We start from the raw sequence: 21,145 nt of genomic DNA, 5'->3' as shown, positions 1-21,145 counted from the left end.
CAAATACTTTGTTACTGTACTCAAGTAGATTTTTCAGATATTTTTACTTTACTATTTATTTTTGTGCCGACTTGGCTCGTTACTTTAGTTTCAAATAATGTCAGTGGAGTTACAGTTATTATACCGAATTCAATCTAATTGGATGGGAATATACGTTGCACTTAACGCACCACTACAAGACGACTCGACAGATTTGGCGGCATTCATTTGATGGCGGTAACGTTAGCACATAGTAGTACGGACGGCGACATGATTGAAAATGAAGAAAACGGAGATCCCAGAGATTCAGCAGACAAGCAGGAAGACATTCCCAATTATCCTTGGTCTTATCTGAGAGAGATGTTTGAGATAGTAGGCATCAAAAATGACTCCTGGCGAATGAGCTGCACATTGTGCCAACCGAAACACCACAAACTTACGGTGGCCCTGAAGTGCAAATCACAACAGCAAATAGAAAAACGCAACAGCAAATCATAAAACACAACGGCAAATAGGAAAACACGACAGCAAATGGCAAAACACGACAGCAAATATGAAAACACAACAGCAAATGGCAAAACACGACAGCAAATGACAGCAAATGGGAAAACACAACAGCAAATGACAGCAAATGGGAAAACACGACAGCAAATGGGAAAACACGACAGCAAATAGCAAAACACGACAGCAAATATGAAAACACAACAGCAAATGGCAAAACACAACAGCAAATGGGAAAACACGACAGCAAATAGCAAAACACGACAGCAAATATGAAAACACGACAGCAAATATGAAAACACGACAGCAAATCGCAAAACACGACAGCAAATGACAGCAAATGGGAAAACACGACAGCAAATGACAGCAAATGGGAAAACACGACAGCAAATAGGAAAACACGACAGCAAATGACAGCAAATGGCAAAACACGACAGCAAATGACAGCAAATGGGAAAACACGACAACAAATCTTCAACAAATCATAAAACACAACGGCATTAACTTCTACGGGAAAAGGTAGGGCCTATCTAACAGAGGACGGAGCCTCCTGATTGGACAGATGGACTGTCTGTCTGTTAAAAGTAGGCGCTTTTCCGTGTTTTTCACCTCTCCTTCCTGTTAAAAGACAAAGAAAATTTGTTGAAGTTATCCTATTTGCTGTCGTGTTTTCCTATTTGCCGTTGTGTTTTATGATTTGCTGTTTCGGTTTTTTTTGCTGTTGTGATTTGCACTTCAGGGCCACCGTACAAACTGCTGGCTTTCACATAGAGGTAAATGCATCTTTTTGTTGTTATCAAAAGCTATTTGTTGTTTGTTTCAGTTACTTTATTAAGTTTACGTTAATAATCATATATGTGATGTTTTAGGCCTATTGACAGACATCCATTTAAAATGTAGGCAACGGCATATAAAGAGCCTTTTTTCATGTCCACTGATGTTTCTCAGCTTGTACTCTAGTAACATTTGTGTGGTCCAATCAGCTTTGCATAAAAATGGTTGTCATTCGCAAGGCTACTTTTACTTTTATACTTTAAGTACATTTCCAAGCCTGTACTTTGTTACTTTTACTTGAGCAAAGAAGTTAAATCAGTACTTCTACTTTTACCAGAATATTTTTTTTAACACAAGTATCTGTACTTCTACTTGAGTTCGAGAAGTGAGTACTTTTGGCATCTCTGCTGTTGATTAATGAGCATTGTCCCTGTTAATTGAATAAAGTATGTAAAAAGACACTATAACAAATATGTGTAATATCACCGTTTTAAAAGGGGAAAGAAGGCTGTACGGGTTGTGCAGGGTGTGCAAAAAATAATGATGTTCAAATGTTTATAGGCTATGTCATATGTGCAATGGTCACAACATTGTATGTATAAATGTATCATGATGTATACAGTTTATGTATACAGTATTATATTTGTATTATGGATATTGTTGTGTAGGCTACAGAACACACGTAATACACGTTAAACAAAACGTGTACAAGAATGAATAAGCAAATTTGGGCATATTTTTCAACAGATGGTGTCTTCCATGATCTGCAACGAACGCAGCATCACGTTTTTACGTAACTGCGTCACTCCCCAGCCCAGCCCTTCTTCTGTGTGCGTTCCAGCTTCAGACCCGAATCACAGACATCATGGTGAGTTTTAACATGTATTTACTGTTTTATAAAACGCTAAGAAATAAACGCTTCACCTCTATAGGTAGCTAAACTCACAGATAGTCTGTTACAACACTTCACGCGCCGTAAGCGTTGTTCGTAGCGTCCGTTTAGCTTTCTGTTAGCTAGCTAGCGGTGCAAACCGGTAAGCAAGCACATGGGCGCTATGAATGCGCTAACGGCTAAGCTAACAGCCTAAAAGTAATTGTTTAATTTTTTTTAAAGATCTGGTGATGCTGTCGGGTCTGTTACAGCTAATCAAATGTTAGCTGTTGTGTTTGAGGGTGTATTTGTCAGAGACTGCGTGTTCTTGTTCTTGTCAGGTTAGCCCGTTAGCATGCTGCGTTAGCTTGTCATTCGGGGCTTTGTGGCTGTCAAGAGGAACAAATCAGCCATTACAGACAATAAATAGAAGAACAATTAAAAATACAACGTGTGAGTCAAACCACACTTCCAACTGACTATAACTACAGCGTTGGTTGTCAGTAGTTTTTACGTTTTTGATTTATTTGTGAATATTTTTTAGATTGGAAGCTTCTAGCGGTTTCTACATGATGCAGGGCTCGGCTGATGCTGCGTTCACTGCTGCTCGGAATAAATAGTTCCCGTCTTCGCGAAATTGTGCTCCAAGATAAGATAAAACTGTATCTATCCCGAGGGGAATTGTTCTGTAGCAAAATGTCAATAAAGGTACACGTCAAATCCAAAAAAAGGTACATTTCAATCATATATTTGTCATTTTATAACACAGGTTTGCACAATAAAATGTAAGTTGTTCATGCTACACACACTCAGAACATTTATCTAAGCAGTTTATATTTAAATTGGCTATGTGAGGGCCCCAAACCAAAAGTATCAACAATAATACAATACAAATAAAATCTAGGTAGTACATTTTAAGGCAGCAAATGTTGCCTGTATCCTTTTGCAAAACTGATCAATTGTGTTTTCAGCATCACTTGTACTGAGATATAAACAGAGTAGGACATCCCTAAAAAACGGAGTAATACATCCCTAAAAACGGAGTAATACATCAGAGTAATACGTCCCTAAAAACAGTAATACATCAGAGTAATACGTCCCTAAAAACGGAGTAATACATCAGAGTAATACATCCCTAAAAACCGGAGTAATACATCAGAGTAATACGTCCCTAAAAACGGAGTAATACATCAGAGTAATACGTCCCTAAAAACGGAGTAATACGTCCCTAAAAACGAAGTAATACATCAGAGTAATACGTCCCTAAAAACGAAGTAATACATCCCTAAAAACGGAGTAATACATCCTGAGAACTAAAACTTATAATAAAAAAATGCAGATACATACTGTATATATGAGAACTTTTGTGTTGCGTATTGTTGTCAGTTTGTGTGGATGATATTCAGGATACCCGCAGGTTCTTAAGTGTTAAATACAATATTTGAAAAATAAAGCCTTGACAGTCTTACATTTCTTTAGAAAGCTTAAAATGTGGTTCACAAAGGTCCAACATTTGTATTGTCCTTAACCTTCGTGTTGTTCTCGGGTCAAATGTGACCCATTTTTATATCAGAAATATGGGTTTCTTTGAACCAAAATAACACGAATACGTGGACGTACGTTGTATGGAAGCCATGTAACATTCTTGGCAGGTAAAAGTAATGATTACTTTCATTGAATTGGGTGTTTTTTAGTTTTTTTTCTTAAAGTTTTCTAGCATTTGAAGTAAACTGATCCACTCAACGTCCTCTGATTTTAACTATCAGTCAAAATAATCTACAATTTCAGTTTTTTTAACCAAAAAAAATAGGCATTATGTCATTTAAATCATGTTTATTGACCATGTTATTTAAGAAAGTATCGAAAAAGCAACATAAAATGTTGGAAAAAGAGAGAGTTCACGGTCTACGGGAAGACAACGCAAGGGTTTAACAAGATTAAATAACTATGTACGATATGAGTACTACAATAAAATGTTGTATTAACTTCAGGTACTTGGTAAACAATTAATTGTATAGCCTAAAATCCTTTCTGATATTCCAGTATATAGACTTAGACTTCTCTTTATTGATCCTTTTGGGATGACTCCCGCAAGGAAATTAGATTTCCAGCAGCATATAAAACACTCTTTAAATAAAGAGGTATAAAAAATACAGTATAAGAATAACAATGACAATAAACTTTTAGCTAAATATTTTTTACAAAAAAGTAAGCAACAATAAACTACAGATAAATAAAGATAAATATATAGCTATATAGGACTATGTATGGTATATCCTACATACCTTTGCTAGTATGTTCATGAAGGTATTTGGTATTGGTAGTAAATGTAATTCTTAATGGTATTTAAACGTGTGAAAGCCTGAGTGTACCTTGTTAGTAATGGATGGTTTGGTGGTTGCTGTCTGTCTGCAGGCGTCCTTATCGATGGCCCCGGTCAACATCTTCAGACATGGAGCTGACGAAGAGAAAGCTGAGACTGCACGACTGGTGGGTTTGTTTTTATCTGTGATACCGGGTTTTATTTTGGGTCTTCTCATTTCGGTAGGGTTGGGAACCGAACTCTGTACTTTTTTGGGTACCGACCGACTTACGCTGGTACTACCGTCGACCGATTCACGCTAAATGAAACGGTGCCAAATTCCGGTACCTGAAAGCAAGTAAGCGCCAGCTTATCTGTCTTCTCTGCATATTGACAGAGAGTGAAGCTCCGACGCACACACACACACACACACACACACACACACACACACACACACACACACACACACACACACACACACACACAGACAGTGACACACACACACACACACACACACACACACACACACACACACACACACACAGAGACACACACACACACACACACACACACACACACACACACACACACACACACACACACACACACACACACACACACACACACACACACACACACACACACACACACACACACACACACACACACACACACACACACACACACACACTGAGTGACACACACACACACACACACACAGAGACACACACACACACACAGACACACCCAGACAGTGACACACACACACACACAGACACACACACACACACACACACACAGACACTCACACACACACACACACACAGACACTCACACACACACACACACACACACACACACACCCACCCAGACAGTGACACACACACAGACTCACACACACACACCCAGACAGTGACAGACACTCTCTCTCTCTCACACACACACACACACCCACCCAGACAGCGACACACACACGTGCAGGGGTGCGGACGGAGCTACTACGTCAGCTCTGCAGTTTTGTTGAAGTCACGGCGATGCCGATAAAGTGGTTTCAAGTGTGGTTACAGTTTTCAAAACTTCACACAGACAGCGTTTGCTGCGATATGATATTAATGGCGAGGCGAAAGTGGTCGTGTGTGTTACACGTCACCACAACAGGAGACAAGCACCACAACAGTGGCTTCTATGCCCTGGTGACTGACTGACAGGCTGAGGTCGTATTATTATTTTTTGTTAATGCAGAGAGAAAATACCGGGGGGGGGGGGTACCGGTACCGATTAAAACCCTACGTATCGGTGAAGCTAACTTGTCTGGTTTTTCATTTCACAAGTGGAAGGGGAAGATAATAAACCTCTGAAATGTTATGTAACTGTGTTTGTTTTTTCTACATGTGCGTTTTCTCCGCAGTCATCCTTTATCGGTGCCATTGCTATCGGAGATCTGGTGAAGAGCACTCTGGGCCCGAAGGGGATGGTAGGTCATCTTACTCTCTAGAGCTGATTATTATTATTATTATACAGATTTCTACGTTTCAATTCCGGCATTATTGAACTAGAAAAGTAACCAAATATGCTGAAAAATATACCAAAAGTGTTGTCTTTTCAGCAGATTAAGCTGCTATAAATCTGAATGAGGATTATCACCATGTCAGTTTCCAGATACAAGGAATTCCCTTTTTGGTATTTTGGTGCATAACCATAAACATAGTAAGAGAAAAGAAAAAGTAAAGTACTGCAAAAGTCAAAAATCCAATAGAAAATGTAATAGATCGTATGAATAATGAAAAGGTTGCTTCTTACAAATGACAAGTTGTGATTATTTATTTTTAAAAGAGTAAGTATTGCAATTTAAAAGTTAAATACTGTCTGTTTCCTACTTAAAGAAAAACAGTCTTTATAGTTTTATTTAGATTGAAGCATGGCTGTCTGTTTTAGGGTTGATATGATCAACTTTGTCACTATTAGTTAGACGCTGGCTGAAATCGATAACGTGGACTTTTGAAAGAAAGTGATGAATATTCAAATGTACATTTACGGCAGCGGTTCTGCTGAGCAGAAGTGGCCCACTAGACGGCTCCAAGCCAGCGAGCTTTAAAGGAAATATAAATCGTCTATAGTTATACCCTGGAAATCCAGAGTTGCTCAGCGAGTCTCTCTGGCATTCAGTAATGATGCTCATTAACTATGACTTGTAGCCGAGCTGCACCAATCACATCGCTGTATCTGATGTAGGCGGGCCAGAGGCGAGCTAAACAGAAGACGACAGCGCTGCGACGTTGAAGTCATTAGTAAACATTGCAAGATGGCTACGGATGAACGCCAGTTGTTTGAAACGGCTTTGGCCGCTACAATGAACGAGTTAGACTTGGCTTTTTATCTAAAAGAGGAACAGAACACGGCGCTCTTAGCTCCTCTGGTAGCTAAGAGTTTAATCTCCCAGTTAGCTCCTCTGGTAGCTAAGAGTTTAATCTCCCAGTTAGCTCCGCGGGTAGCTAAGAGTCTAATCTACCAGTTAGCTCCGCGGGTAGCTAAGAGTTTAATCTCCCAGTTAGCTCCTCTGGTAGCTAAGAGTTTAATCTCCCAGTTAGCTCCTCTGGTAGCTAAGAGTTTAATCTACCAGTTAGCTCCTCTGGTAGCTAAGAGTTTAATCTACCTGTTAGCTCCTCTGGTAGCTAAGAGTTTAATCTCCCAGTTAGCTCCTCTGGTAGCTAAGAGTTTAATCTCCCAGTTAGCTCCGCGGGTAGCTAAGAGTCTAATCTACCAGTTAGCTCCTCTGGTAGCTAAGAGTTTAATCTACCTGTTAGCTCCTCTGGTAGCTAAGAGTCTAATCTACCAGTTAGCTCCGCGGGTAGCTAAGAGTTTAATCTCCCAGTTAGCTCCTCTGGTAGCTAAGAGTTTAATCTACCAGTTAGCTCCTCTGGTAGCTAAGAGTTTAATCTCCCAGTTAGCTCCTCTGGTAGCTAAGCGTTTGGGGCTCTGGATACATCACCCCGTGTATTGTTGTGATTGGTCGTAGTGTTATCCAATTGCTTGCAGGAAGATTTTCAAACGCGTGCTTGGTGCTGCCCCTCGAGTTGGGCCATTTTCATTACTCAGTGCCAGACCCTTAATCTTTCGGATTTGGGTCTGGATTTCCAGGCTACTGTAGTTGAACAGTTTCCTCTCGTCTTTCTCTTCAGGACAAGATCTTGTTGGGTGGAGGAAAGGGTGGTTCGGTGACGGTGACAAACGACGGAGCGACCATCCTGAAAGCCATCGGAGTTGACAACCCCGCTGCCAAAGTTCTGGTTGGTGAGTGAAGCTGCAGACAGACACATCCTTTGGATGATTATCTCTGTGTATTGTACCTACTCTTTATACTGTGAAGCTTTGCCCATTCCTGCACAGAAGTGTACATCCCTTTTCATAAAAAAAAACCTGATATATTTTACATATTTCTTCACATTGAGTGTTTTTGTTATGTGTTTAAATTATTGTTATGTGAAAATCTCCCCGGCTATACACCCGATTCTGATAGTTAGGAATCAAAGAAATGATAAATAATATTGTCCGGCAACTTGTGAAAACAGTGAATCTGGTTTTTTGTCTTGTATAGCCAGCAGGGAAATGAACTATTATGTATAACGGCACAAATATATCAATTCATTTGAAAAGAAAAAAAAACTGATATATTGTACATATTTTTGTTTATCTTTTCATATTGAATGTTTATTGTTATGCACCGAAACACAGGCATCTTCTTTTTATGTAGAAAAACCTGATTCTGATCAAGTTGGGAATCAAAGAAATACAAAAATAAATAAGAGACACACACACACACACACACACACACACACACACACAGACACACACACACACACACACACACACACACACACACACACACAGACACACAGAGAGACACACACACACACACACACACACAGAGACACAAACACAGAGAGAGACACAGACACACACACACACACACACACACAGAGAGACACACACACACACAAACAGAGACACACAGAGAGAGACACACACACACAAAAGACAGACACACACACACAAAAGACAGACACACCCACAGAGACACACACACACACAAAAGACACACAGAGAAAGACACACAGAGAGAGACACACACAGACACACACACACACACACACACACACACACACACACACACACACACACACAGAGAGACACACACACACAAAAAACGCAGAGAGAGACACACAGAGAGACACACACACACACAGAGAGACACACACACACAAAAGACACACAGAGAGACACACAAAAGACACAGAGAGAGACACACACACACACACAGAGAGAGACACACACACACACACAAAAAACGCAGAGAGAGACACACAGAGAGACACACACACACACACACACACACAGAGAGAGACACACACACAGAAAAAACACTGAACATTGTGAAACATCGGTCTTGTTTAGCCAGCAGGGAAAACAATAATGTACATAAAAAGATGCAATGAAGGTTCATCTCATACAAATGTTTGTTTACTTAACAGACAAACATTAACAGAACAAACATTAAAGCTACATTTAAAGCTGTAAAAGTATATTTGTGCGATATCTTTCCACTCGCCAGTTTATCAGAAGGAGTCAAAGTAAATCGGAATAAAAACGATGAGCAGAATTGACCATTTCACTTAAATTCTCTTTTGGTTCCAGACATGTCAAAGACTCAGGATGATGAAGTCGGAGACGGGACGACCTCCGTCACCGTGCTCGCTGCAGAGCTGCTGCGGGTAAAATGCTGTTTCTTTATTTAAAAAATGAATCCTGCAGGTTTTAAAGGAACACGCCGACTTATTGGGACTTTGTCTTATTCCCCGTCTCCCCCAGAGTTAGATAAGTCCAGACATACCCTTCTCATCTCCGTGTGTGTCGTAACTCTGTATACATACTGGGAACTATATTCTCAGAAAGACAAAGCACTGCTACTTCTGCTACTTGGGTGGAGGGATTTGCTCGCAGCACCTGAAGCCCCGTGGTGAGGAGCAGAGAGTAGCAGAGCTTTGCCTTCTGAGAATATAGTTCCCAGTATGTATACGGTTAGAAGACGGCTGTGTCTCATGTGACCTTGTTATTTGTACACGCTGTAAATAGGAACATGTTGGCGTTATTTTGTCACTTATTGGGAGCAGTAGGCTAGATGGAGCTGGTTACCTCCAGGATCTGTGCTAAGCTAGGCTAGATGGAGCCAGTTACCTCCAGGATCTGTGCTAAGCTAGGCTAGATGGAGCCAGTTACCTCCAGGATCTGTGCTAAGCTAGGCTAGATGGAGCCAGTTACCTCCAGGATCTGTGCTAAGCTAGGCTAGATGGAGCCAGTTACCTCCAGGATCTGTGCTAAGCTAGGCTAGATGGAGCCAGTTACCTCCAGGATCTGTGCTAAGCTAGGCTAGATGGAGCCGGTTACCTCCAGGATCTGTGCTAAGCTAGGCTAGATGGAGCAGGTTACCTCCAGGATCTGTGCTAAGCTAGGCTAGATGGAGCAGGTTACCTCCAGGATCTGTGCTAAGCTAGGCTAGCGGTGGGTGCGTCAGACAGTTACAACACGCACGGAGATGAGGAGGGTATGTATGGACTTATCTAACTCTGGGGGATACGGGGAACAAGACAAAGTCCCAATAAGTCGGCGTGGTCCTATAAAGAGTCCTATCACATACCGCTGCTTTTTAAACCATCGCTGTTGTTACAGGAGGCAGAGCTGCTGATCTCCAAGAAGATCCACCCACAGACCATCATCTCTGGCTGGAGGAAGGCCACTCACGTCGCCAGAGAGGCTCTGAGGGAGGCTGCCGTGGATCACAGGTGAGACGCACAAAAGTAGCAAAAAGTTCATTCTTGCGTCGGAAACAGCGTACGGGTGTAAATCACAACTTTGATCACAATACGATATGTCAGTTCTTTGGACAATCTAATTTCATATGAGTTCTATTTAAGGCTGCACGATATGAGGAAAATATCTAATTGCTGTTATTTTGACTGATATTGCGATATGATTCACGATATTGGAGGGAATGTATATATTTGTAGGCCGGGACGTCTCTGCAGCACCACAATACTTCATTCAGAACGGTTGGACACATATTTTGCATACTTTGCCGTTAACAAATATCCCCCCCCCCCCCCCAAAGATTTGGATATTGCACTATTCCATATTGCGATTAATTGTGCAGCCCTAGTTCTACTTATATCAACTCACAAAAAGCAACAAAAATATGAATTGGCATTTTTATTACTGAGCTTTTCCAGACATTTACATTAAAAACTAATAAAATATGAAGCGGGAATTTTGACATCGAATCCTAAAGATATGTATCGATATAGTCACTTTGCATCAATGATATTGTATCGTTGATCATTGGATCGATATATCTGTCCAGATCAATTTGTCCTTGCGCCCCTAGAAACAGGTGAGAAATAATAACTGTACAACAAAGTAAAGTAATAAATAAAGATTGACAGAGAAATCCATCACCAGCATTCCAACCCTCAGTTATATTTACCTGTTACTCTTGTTCTGTCTTCTCCCTCCTCCGCATCCTCCCGGTCTACGTAGCAACGACTCGGCTCGTTTCCAGGAGGACCTGCTGAACATCGCCCGGACGACGCTGTCCTCCAAACTGCTGACTCACCACAAAGATCACTTCTCCCAGCTGGCTGTCAACGCCGTCATGAGGCTGAAGGGCTCTGGGAACCTGGAGGCCATCCACATCATCAAGAAGCTGGGAGGCAGCCTCACCGACTCATACCTGGACGAAGGTGTGTGTGTGTGTGTGTGTGCTCGATACTTGAGACCGAAGTAGATTCCACACTGTCTAACTAAAACGCCATCAATACCAATAGCAGTGACATTTCATTTTTCTTGATACCACGGTAAAAAAACAACCATAAATCCTATGTCCTCCTCTTATAATGTGTATTTTAGGATGCACATGAGGAACGCTTGGAGGAGGAGGGGGTGGGGGGTGGTATTGGGACAGGGTCATGTCACTCTTTTTTTCACTGTCAGTTGATGTGGAGTGGAGGGGGCCAGCCGAGCGTGATTGCATCCCGCAGTACCTACGGTATCGTAGAAAAATGAGGACCGTCACGTTTTCAGAATTTTGGTACGGAAGTACCGAGTCTCGTGACATCCCTACTGCGAGTGTGATGTCATAATCGCCAGGCTGATCTCTCGTTTTCTGCAGTGTTCACGTTTCTGCTTGGTCTCCAGGTTTCCTGCTGGACAAGAAAATCGGAGTGAACCAACCGAAGAGGCTGGAGAACGTTAACATCCTGATCGCCAACACCGGCATGGACACTGACAAGATCAAGGTACACACACACACACACACACACACACTCGGACGCACGCGCACAGCATCACTTATGTGTTCTGCTCAACATCTTCTGCAGCTTCGTCTACGTATGGCTGGGTACCGAATTAATACTGTTTAGGCACCGACTGAATTGCCTCTTTAGTGTTGAGTATGAAACACTAAATGTCATTCAATACCTAAGGAGTAAATCTCAGCGTCAGAGAGCCAATAAGCATGCAGCATGCTTCTACCAAGATCTAATCATGTTTGTGATTGGCTGTTTAACCTTGCATGTCGTAGAGGCACTCAGGAAAAACTCTACGTTACGCACAGAGAAAGGGCTCACTTAGTAGGAGTTGTAAAATAAATAAATAAAATGTTGGTATCGAAAAAAAGCATGGCTCAGGAACCGGCGTCACGGTATTGGTATCGAACATTTTTGAGCGATACCCTACTCCTACGTCACTGTTTTCTTCACTGGAGACTTTTAGTGTGAAGCAGCAGCAGGAAGCATCGGTTTAACATAAACAGGAAGCTTCACATTTCTCCCGCTGACAGATCGGCAGAGAGAGAGAGTTTGTAGAGATTGTAAACCAATCCAGAGGACTGCGTACAAAGATCAAAAATGATGCTCAGTAGAGGTTATTATTAGTCTATTATATTCTGAATGTATATTGTGTGTGTGTGTGTGTGTGTGTCAGATCTTTGGCTCCAGGGTTCGTGTCGACTCGACGGCGAAGGTCGCAGAGATTGAATCCGCGGAGAAAGAGAAGATGAAGGAGAAGGTCGACAGGATCCTTAAACACGGAATCAACTGCTTCATCAACAGGTACGCAGACGCAGCGTTAACCAGCGCTGGAAGAAACATTCAGATCTTTTACTTCAGTGAAAGTACTAGTACCTCGCAGTGAAAATACTTTTCTGTAATGTGACTAAACCTCTTTCTTTACAGACAGTTGATCTATAACTATCCTGAGCAGCTGTTTGCTCGGGCTGGTGTCATGGCCATCGAGCACGCTGACTTTGCCGGCGTTGAGCGCCTCGCTCTGGTTACTGGTACGTGTACACACAGACACACACACACAGTCTCACACACACACACACACACACACAGTCACACACACACACACACACACACACACACACACACACACACACACACACACACACACACACACACACACACACACACACACACACACACACACACACACACACACAGTCACACACACACACACACAGTCTCACACACAGTCAGACAGACACACACACAGTCAGACAGACACACACACAGTCAGACAGACACACACACAGTCACACACACACACACACAGTCACACACACACACACACACACACAGTCACACACACACACAGTCAGACAGACACACACACAGTCAGACAGACGCACACACAGTCAGACAGACGCACACACACACACGCACACACAGTCAGACAGACGCACACACAGTCAGACAGACACCAACATAATTGTCTGTCAACATAATTTTTATTCTTTGTGTGTGTTCAGGAGGAGAGATCAGCTCCACCTTCGACCACCCCGAGCTGGTGAAGCTCGGCCACTGTAAGCTGATTGAGGAGGTGATGATCGGAGAGGACACACTCATCCACTTCTCTGGAGTCGCCATGGGTACGGACACACACACACACAAACAGTCATGTACGCTGTCAGTATTTAAATCCAGCTGCTAGCTAACGGTAGGCTAACGTCACCTCCTGCCAAGTGTAATGTTAAGTAGCGTCCCGTGCAGCGATGCTTCTGTTGCCTCTAACGTCCGTTTCAGAGCATCAGAGAGCAGCGCAGGCATTTAAGTGGCACCGGAATGAGACACCGAAATCCGCGTTGCTATTCGGTCCGGAAGATACCGGTAGAGCTTAGATCGGGCCCAAAAAATCAAGCCCGACCCTACCCGAGCCCGTGCACGTTGCATCCGAGCCCGGCCCGACACATTAACTGGAATTATGAGCCCGATTTTAAACCCGACAATGTTTTAATACGTGGGCCGTTATAACTGACGTTCTCAACTACAACTCAGAGTTGTTTGAACTACAGAAATCTGTTTAGACTGATCTTAATGAATAATGCAACAAGGACGAAGCATGTAAACTGCTGTTAGTTTATTCAGAACGGATCGCAAATGGATCCGAATGAAGAAACATAAAAAAAAACCTCGTCCCATATCTCCCTCAGCTGAATAGTGAGGGGAACAGATCAAGGCAGCAACAGAATCAAAGCCCTGGAACCATATAGGAGACTTTCTGGTCTCCATCACCTGATTAATACTGTCCTTCACCACGGTCTGCATGCTGACGCACTGGCCGACAACAGTGCTGCAGAGGGGGGGGGACACGGTGTAGCCCAGTTTACCTCACACTCAAGTCAGTGCAGGACCTCCACCCAGAGCTACGGGAGGAGCTGGAGAGGCAGAGCTTTCTCCCCACCTTGCCAGATCTCCAGCGTGCGGCCGTGAGGGAAAAACAAAAAAAATGTCATGCCGTTTATTATTTTCGAGTCTATTGATTCCACCTACCAATCATATGAGAGGAACGCAGCTCTAACTAACGCAGGGCTGAAGTACTCGGTCCTGGTTCCCGATTTCTGGCGTTTGATTATTTTTAGAAAAATAAATACATTAAAAAGTCCACATGGGATTTGTTTTGATTCGCTGGATTTAACCAATCATCGAACTTCCACCTACCAATGAAACGAGTTCTAGCCAATCAGATGCAAAGTAGGGCGGGGTCTTGTGCCGAAAAGCGAGAGTGTGGTGTGGTCTCCGTGGTAAAAAAAATATGGATGCAGAGTTTGTCAAACTTGGAGCATGTAGATACAGCTTTAGTTGAGAAAGGAGTTAAAAACAAATGGCGCTGGGCATGAATAGAGGACAAGAGGAAAAGGGTGGAGACGGGAAGACGTTTAGCACTTGGTGCCTCAAACTGAGGGAGCTGGGTGCTTCTGCAGCTCATGTTCAAGGAAGTCATTACATGCTAGTCACAAAGCTTCGGTCCGTGCACTCTGTCATGCGAGTAAGTTACCGGCAACGATGGCTACCACTGCGACTGCTCCTTCACTGACCGACCGTGTTTGTGATACAAACGATACGAGCGTGCACGTTCATAGTGGAACATGATTTGACATTAACAACGGCCACTGTGTAAAAGCTATCTGAAGCCCAAACTGCCTTGACAAAGCTGTCTGTTTGAAATCAGCACGGCAGGTATTTAAACATAACGGCCTTGTCCCAGAGTTTCATTCTAGGATTATGATATTATCGCAAATGTATCCAAAACTTGTTGCTTCTTAAAAATGATGACTTTTATTATTAGTGTAATGTAAGAAGGACTTTAACTGTTTGACTTTAACACCTTTGACCCTCGACCCTCTCTTTCAGGCGAGGCGTGCACCATCATCCTGCGAGGAGCAACTCAGCAGATTCTGGACGAGGCGGAGCGCTCGCTGCACGACGCTCTGTGTGTGTTAGCTCAGACTGTGAAGGAGCCGCGCACTGTCTACGGAGGAGGTAAACACACACACACACACACACACCCCCCCACACACACACACACTGCGTCCACAGAGATGCCTGTATGAGGTGTTGACAGTGCCGTGGATAACTGTTGTGACATTAACATGGGAAATGGAGTCTGTACGTGCGTAACTGTGTCCCTGCTCACACTCTGCTCTCCGTCAGGCTGCTCTGAGATGCTCATGGCCAAGGTGGTGAGCGATCTGGCCAATAGGACGCCAGGAAAGGAGGCGGTCGCCATGGAGTCATTTGCCAAGGCTTTGATGATGGTACGGACCGGTCTGCTTCTCTTTTTTTGTAAAGGATCACACCAAACCTTACATACCATCATATTTTAGATACATTTTCTTTTAAAAAAAAAAAACTTCAGATTTTAAGAGATTGTTTTGTATGACAGCATTTGTCTGCAGAGGGGAAATAAAACTAGAAACCTGACACCTCGGAGCTTTAGGACTTTCTTGACAAGTCTCAAGACATACATTGTTCTACCAGATATAGAGGTCCACTGCTGTGGAATTCATTGAATGGGTCACTTAAACCATTAACTTCCTTGCCAGCCTTTAGGTCACAGTTAAAGACGTTTCTCATTTCATCTTAAAGGTGCTCTAAGAGATGTTGGGTGACGTCACTTCTTGTTGACATTCAAAGTATTTTCAAACAAAACAGAGGCTAGCTCGCCCCTCCCTCCTCCTCATCCCCATCCCGTCCCCTCCCTTTCATGCTTGCGCGCACTAACCCACCCCCAAATCCTTCTTGTAGGTTATTGGCTGGAACACCGTTTGTTATGTTTGGTGGTGCAGGTTGGCGCAGTTTGTTTTTGTTGCTGTTTGTGGAGCCTGGGCTGTCTACAGAGACCGCGTTTTTTTACAGTGTGTTCAGGGGACAGGCAGATAGTGAGGAGATGTTTTTTACAGTGTGTTCAGGGGACAGGCAGATAGTGAAGAGATGTTTTTTACAGTGTGTTCAGGGGACAGGCAGCTAGCAGATAGTGAGGAGATGTTTTTTACAGTGTGTTCAGGGGACAGGCAGATAGTGAGGAGATGTTTGCTGTATGCCACAAAACATGTTGTAGCCTAAAAAACGCTTAGAGCACCTTTAAACCTTATGTTGGGATAATTCTGTTGGTTGTATTCATCAACTTATCTTATGGTTTGTTTGGTCATTTTGCTTGCTTTTTGGATATTTATATATGATATGTTTATGCTTCCCTGTTTGATGTCTTGGAATTATATAATATTTTTAGTTTTTTTAAACTTGTATAAGCGGGGGGACTCTGAAGGAGCCTTTTAGGCTTCCTTTCTGTCCTGCACTGAGATAGCTTATTTTTTTTCTATTGTATGAACTTTATATCTTCGTTGGTGCAGCTAAACTAAACTCATAAGTCACATTTTTGATGAACTCACTTTTTGTCGTCGTTTGCTCCTCCAGCTGCCGACCATCATCGCCGACAACGCTGGCTACGACAGCGCCGACCTGGTGGCTCAGCTGAGAGCCGCACACATGGAGAACAACAACACCTGTGGACTGAGTGAGTGAACACAGACAAATATTAATCACCTGAATATGAATATGAGCTGTAATTTTGAGAATAGCCTAGACATCTAGACGCAGCCTAGCGGCAGCAAATGTAATGTACAGCCAGGGTCATCTAGCAACTCTCCGTTGGCTTGCGAGCTGGAAAAACCAAACTCTGGTCAGGCCAATCACATCGTGTATAGAGTCGGTGGGCGGGGCTTAACATAATGACGGCAGAGTTCTGCTTGAAAGACATCCGTTTATCCCGCCCCTCAGATTGAGCCCTGCCAATGGGGAGTTCCCAGACCCAACATCTGGCTGTGGGTCTGGCTTGTCAGGCTATTATATATTATATCATTTTCAAGATCACAAACGTCTTTTTTGGTGCAGATTAATCACAGGAGACGAGGAAGTCAAGCTTTAAAGTATTTGCATTGATTACAGGAATTTATTTTGACCCAGCAGATTTTACTCTTCACAAGCAAAAAATAAATACAGAGAGCTGCTCCTTATCTGCACTGATAGGACAACATATACAATATAACGCCTCTTCCCCACTGGACAGAAAACCCCTCAACATCTAGCTTTGGTCTTTAGTGGGAAAGGTTCCAATCTCCATTTATTCCTGGGAAAAATGACTCTGCAGTTATGGAAACATGACCATTTTTCAGCCCTTTAACCGGGGCAATGGCACTTGTCATCTCAGCTACACATTTCATCCTTTTGTTGTCAGTGTTTTACTGCAGGTTTCAACGAAGCAGAAAGCCATAATTGAAACAGATAAAATGTGAAATTTCTTTCGGCTTCTCACGTGAAAGCTGGTTTTTGGACTTCTGATCGAACTACACCGCAGCCCAGTTTATTCACCCCAAACTAGTATCTAGTAACAATTATTTGCATTTCTTTTCTTTGCGACATTTGAATAGTTTGCTTAGAATACGCTTGACAATTGAATGGATCACAGCTTACAGTGTTTCCCTCTGCTTGTGGAAGACTTAGGTGCGTGTATTTGGCGCTTCCTTAAGAAAATGTTACGTTAAAAAAAATAAAAAATGCAGTTTCCCCATACATTTTGTGTCTTTTGTGGGATTTTGTCTCTTTGTGGTTTTTGCGTCTCTTTGTAATCGTGTTGTGTCTCTTTTTGGTCATTTGTGTTTTCTTTGGCATTGTTTTGGGTCTATGTGGTCATTGGGCTTCTTTTTTTTTGTCGTTTGTGTCCCTTTGTGGTAGTTTTGCGTCTCTTTTTCACATTGTTTTAGGCCAATATTATTACCATATGTGTCTAAAACATTGGAAAAGCTAGAAGTCCAGCTACAGTCATCAGATCTGAGAAAAGTATAATGAATGATTACATTCATTTGGCTTAAAACCCTGGCTTATACTGTGTGTGTGTGTGTGTCTCCTGCAGATATGTCTGAAGGTACGGTGGGAAACATGGCCGAGCTGGGGATCACCGAGTCCTTCCAGGTGAAGCGTCAGGTGCTGCTGAGCGCCTCCGAAGCCGCCGAGATGATCCTGAGAGTCGACAACATCATCAAAGCTGCGCCCAGGTCGGTCCATCACGCCTTAGCGAGTAACCTTTCTTTTAGGCTATGGTTGTTTCCGTGTTATGTTTTTAGTTTGACTTGTGACTATGTATAAAAGCAGTAAAGACTAAACACATCAGGTGTAAGCCGATAGTAGTAACTTGGGTTAAACATGTCAAACCACCGGTGTTGTCCTTCTTTTGAAAGTCGCTCCGTGTCGAGACTGAAGAGTTGATCGTGATTTCTGGTTCTGCGGACGCTCTACGCCGAGCTTTCACCGTAGCTTCCGTAAGGAACCTGAAGTTTATACTATACAGTCCCTCCAGAAAAACGTCATTATGCGATCGCATAATTCAATGCATAATCAGCCAAAGTCCGCATATATTTTTGTTGCATAAATTGCCGATTTCCGTGCAAAATACGCGGGGCTTGCATGGTTTCATAATCCCCCCATTTTCGTTGCAAAACAAGTCCCAAATATCTTAGCAGAAAGATGAAAAATGTTGCGTGTTTTGGTTATCAAGACGCATTATCGCTTTTTAGCGTGCTCATCAACGCTGTTTGGCCTCCATTGACTTACATTACATGTGAATTATGGCCGTAGAGAGTAGTATGAAGGGACAGAGGTCCACGGAGGGAGATTGGATGGGTCAAACGCAGGACTTTCACCCAGGAGAGCCAGGATCGCGTCCCGCGTGTGGCGTTTATCAACTTATTTTTTTTTACTCTTTTTACACACGTGTAACGTCGTTCTCGCGATAGCACGGCACGTCCACGATCCACGTGGTGTGTGTGTGTGTTTACATCCGCTGTATACGGCGTAGACATACACGTGGATAGCACAAAATGCGTACAGATAACACGCCATTTGGCTTTAGGAAAGTGGCGCGTATGTTTACGCGAAGTCATGATGTCACGTTGTTCTGTATAAATAATCAAGAAAACAGATCAACTTTGACCTGAAGACAAGCGGTAATGCATTCAAACAAAATTTTGACTTAAATATTTTCATTTTCACTGTAAATGCATATCGGTTATTGGTTTTATTAACTACTAATAATCCGTATCGGTCGATCCCAATATAAACCTTCCAGAGTCCCCGTAGGTTTCTGTTTGAGTTAGTTTTTATGTAACAGAGCCGAGCAGCTGAGAGCTACGTTGTTGAGACATTAGTTTCTGTTTCCTGACTGCTGCTGTTTGTTTCTGTAGGAAGAGGGTTCCCGACCATCACCCCTGCTAGAGGAAGAGGAGGATGAAGATGACGGACGGGGGAAGAGGGATCAGTTTTGTTATTTATCGCCTCTGTGTAGTTCAAATTTAAAGTTTTTTTTTTTAATTTTGTCTGTTAAACTCTCACTGTGGAAGCATTGCACCAGCTCGCTGGCTAACTGTAGCTAACGTCACGCCAGCGAGACAGAAGCTAATCGTACACAGCTGCTGTCAATATACAGGCTTGTGTGAAGCTAATGTGCAATGTTGGTTGTGATGCTAACATTAGCGGAGGTCAAGCTGGTCATGCTAACGTTAGCCGGTTTCTGTCGACGTCGCTTTAAACGTAAGTTTGGACGTTGTTTGTTTTGTTGACTGAAATTAAAAGAACCAATCCTCATCAATAGATCTGTTGGTCGTCTCTGTGTCCTTTTTCTAACTCGTAGTTCAGATAATGAAAGGCTCATTAAAGTGTTCCTTTAGTTAGTGCGTAACTATTTGATATTAATGAACGTCCGTTACATTCAAGCCATTACCAAATGAGTTGCTACAAAGCTAGTTAAGACTATCAGCTCCACACAACTCTCTGGATTTCTCAGTATGACTACGTTCAGAAGATCGTGTCATAGAAACGTAAGTGAAGATAATGACCTCTTCTGAAGAGTCCGTCATGTTTTTTTAATCCTCCATGTCCTCCTTGGCTGTGTCTGGTAAAGACGAGTTTTGGCTCCGATCAAAAATAACTTCTTCGGGACATGAACACCTGTTTCCTGGTGAAAGTCTTGTGTTTTCTCCTTAACTTCTTCAGGACATGAACACCTGTTTCCTGGTGAAAGTCTTGTGTTTTCTCCTTAACTTCTTCAGGACATGAACACCTGTTTCCTGGTGAAAGTCTTGTGTTTTCTCCTTAACTTCTCCAGGACATGAACACCTGTTACCTGGGTGAAAGTCTTGTGTTTTCTCCTTAACTTCTCCAGGACATGAACACCTGTTTCCTCTGTGAAAGTCTTCTGTTTTAGGACCTATAGGGTGTAATTTCCACTGGGGACGGGGGACGGGGGGGGACATGACCCCCCTCACTATTAAATTGTGAACATGTTTGACTATAAAATTATTCTGTCAAGTCTTGGCGTTTATGTATGTAGAAATGCAGAAAATGGGATTAAAACTGGGAAAAATCCTGGTTTAGGACCCTCCTTTATTGTGTGCGCCCCCCCCCCCCCCACTTCTCAAACCAAAGGTACACCTTGTTTAGGACCATAACAGCCACTTTCCCATCAAGTATTCATGTTATTTTGTCACTGTGACTCAGGTCAGAGTGGCGGTAACTTCCGAGTGTAAACACACTGAAGTTACCCAACAAAACCACACAGACCGTCAGCTCTCACAGCGCTACAAGAGATTACATCGTCAACAGTAAACTCATCTCAAACACGTTTTCATCCATGAAGATGTAGTGTTGCTTAACTGTCATTTTAATATTACATTACATTTCATTTAGCTGACGCTTTTATCCTTAAACAACTTCCAAAAGGTGCATTTAACCATGAAGTTACAAACTCAGAACAACAAGAATCACACTGAAGAAGTA

At 42.7% G+C, this 21,145-nt stretch overlaps 1 protein-coding gene across 1 annotated transcript; it reads left to right on the top strand.

The window, feature by feature from the left end:
* The first annotated feature begins 2,030 nt into the window (after positions 1–2,030).
* On the top strand, positions 2,031–19,962 carry cct2 (chaperonin containing TCP1, subunit 2 (beta)). The gene is made up of 16 exons (XM_078273261.1): positions 2,031–2,122; positions 4,541–4,615; positions 5,836–5,901; positions 7,607–7,718; positions 9,120–9,196; positions 10,152–10,264; positions 11,016–11,218; positions 11,673–11,773; positions 12,459–12,586; positions 12,710–12,813; positions 13,288–13,407; positions 15,170–15,298; positions 15,470–15,573; positions 16,733–16,832; positions 18,228–18,369; positions 19,555–19,962. The coding sequence occupies exons 1-16, from the start codon at positions 2,120–2,122 to the stop codon at positions 19,583–19,585; spliced, it is 1,608 nt and encodes a 535-aa protein (XP_078129387.1). The 5' UTR covers positions 2,031–2,119; the 3' UTR covers positions 19,586–19,962.
* Positions 19,963–21,145: the final 1,183 nt, after the last annotated feature.

Source organism: Sander vitreus, chromosome 17 (assembly GCF_031162955.1).
Source record: "Sander vitreus isolate 19-12246 chromosome 17, sanVit1, whole genome shotgun sequence".
Classification (NCBI taxonomy): domain Eukaryota; kingdom Metazoa; phylum Chordata; class Actinopteri; order Perciformes; family Percidae; genus Sander; species Sander vitreus.
The sequence above is the reverse complement of the archived record's forward strand: the minus strand, read 5'-3'. Positions and strand labels throughout refer to the sequence as shown.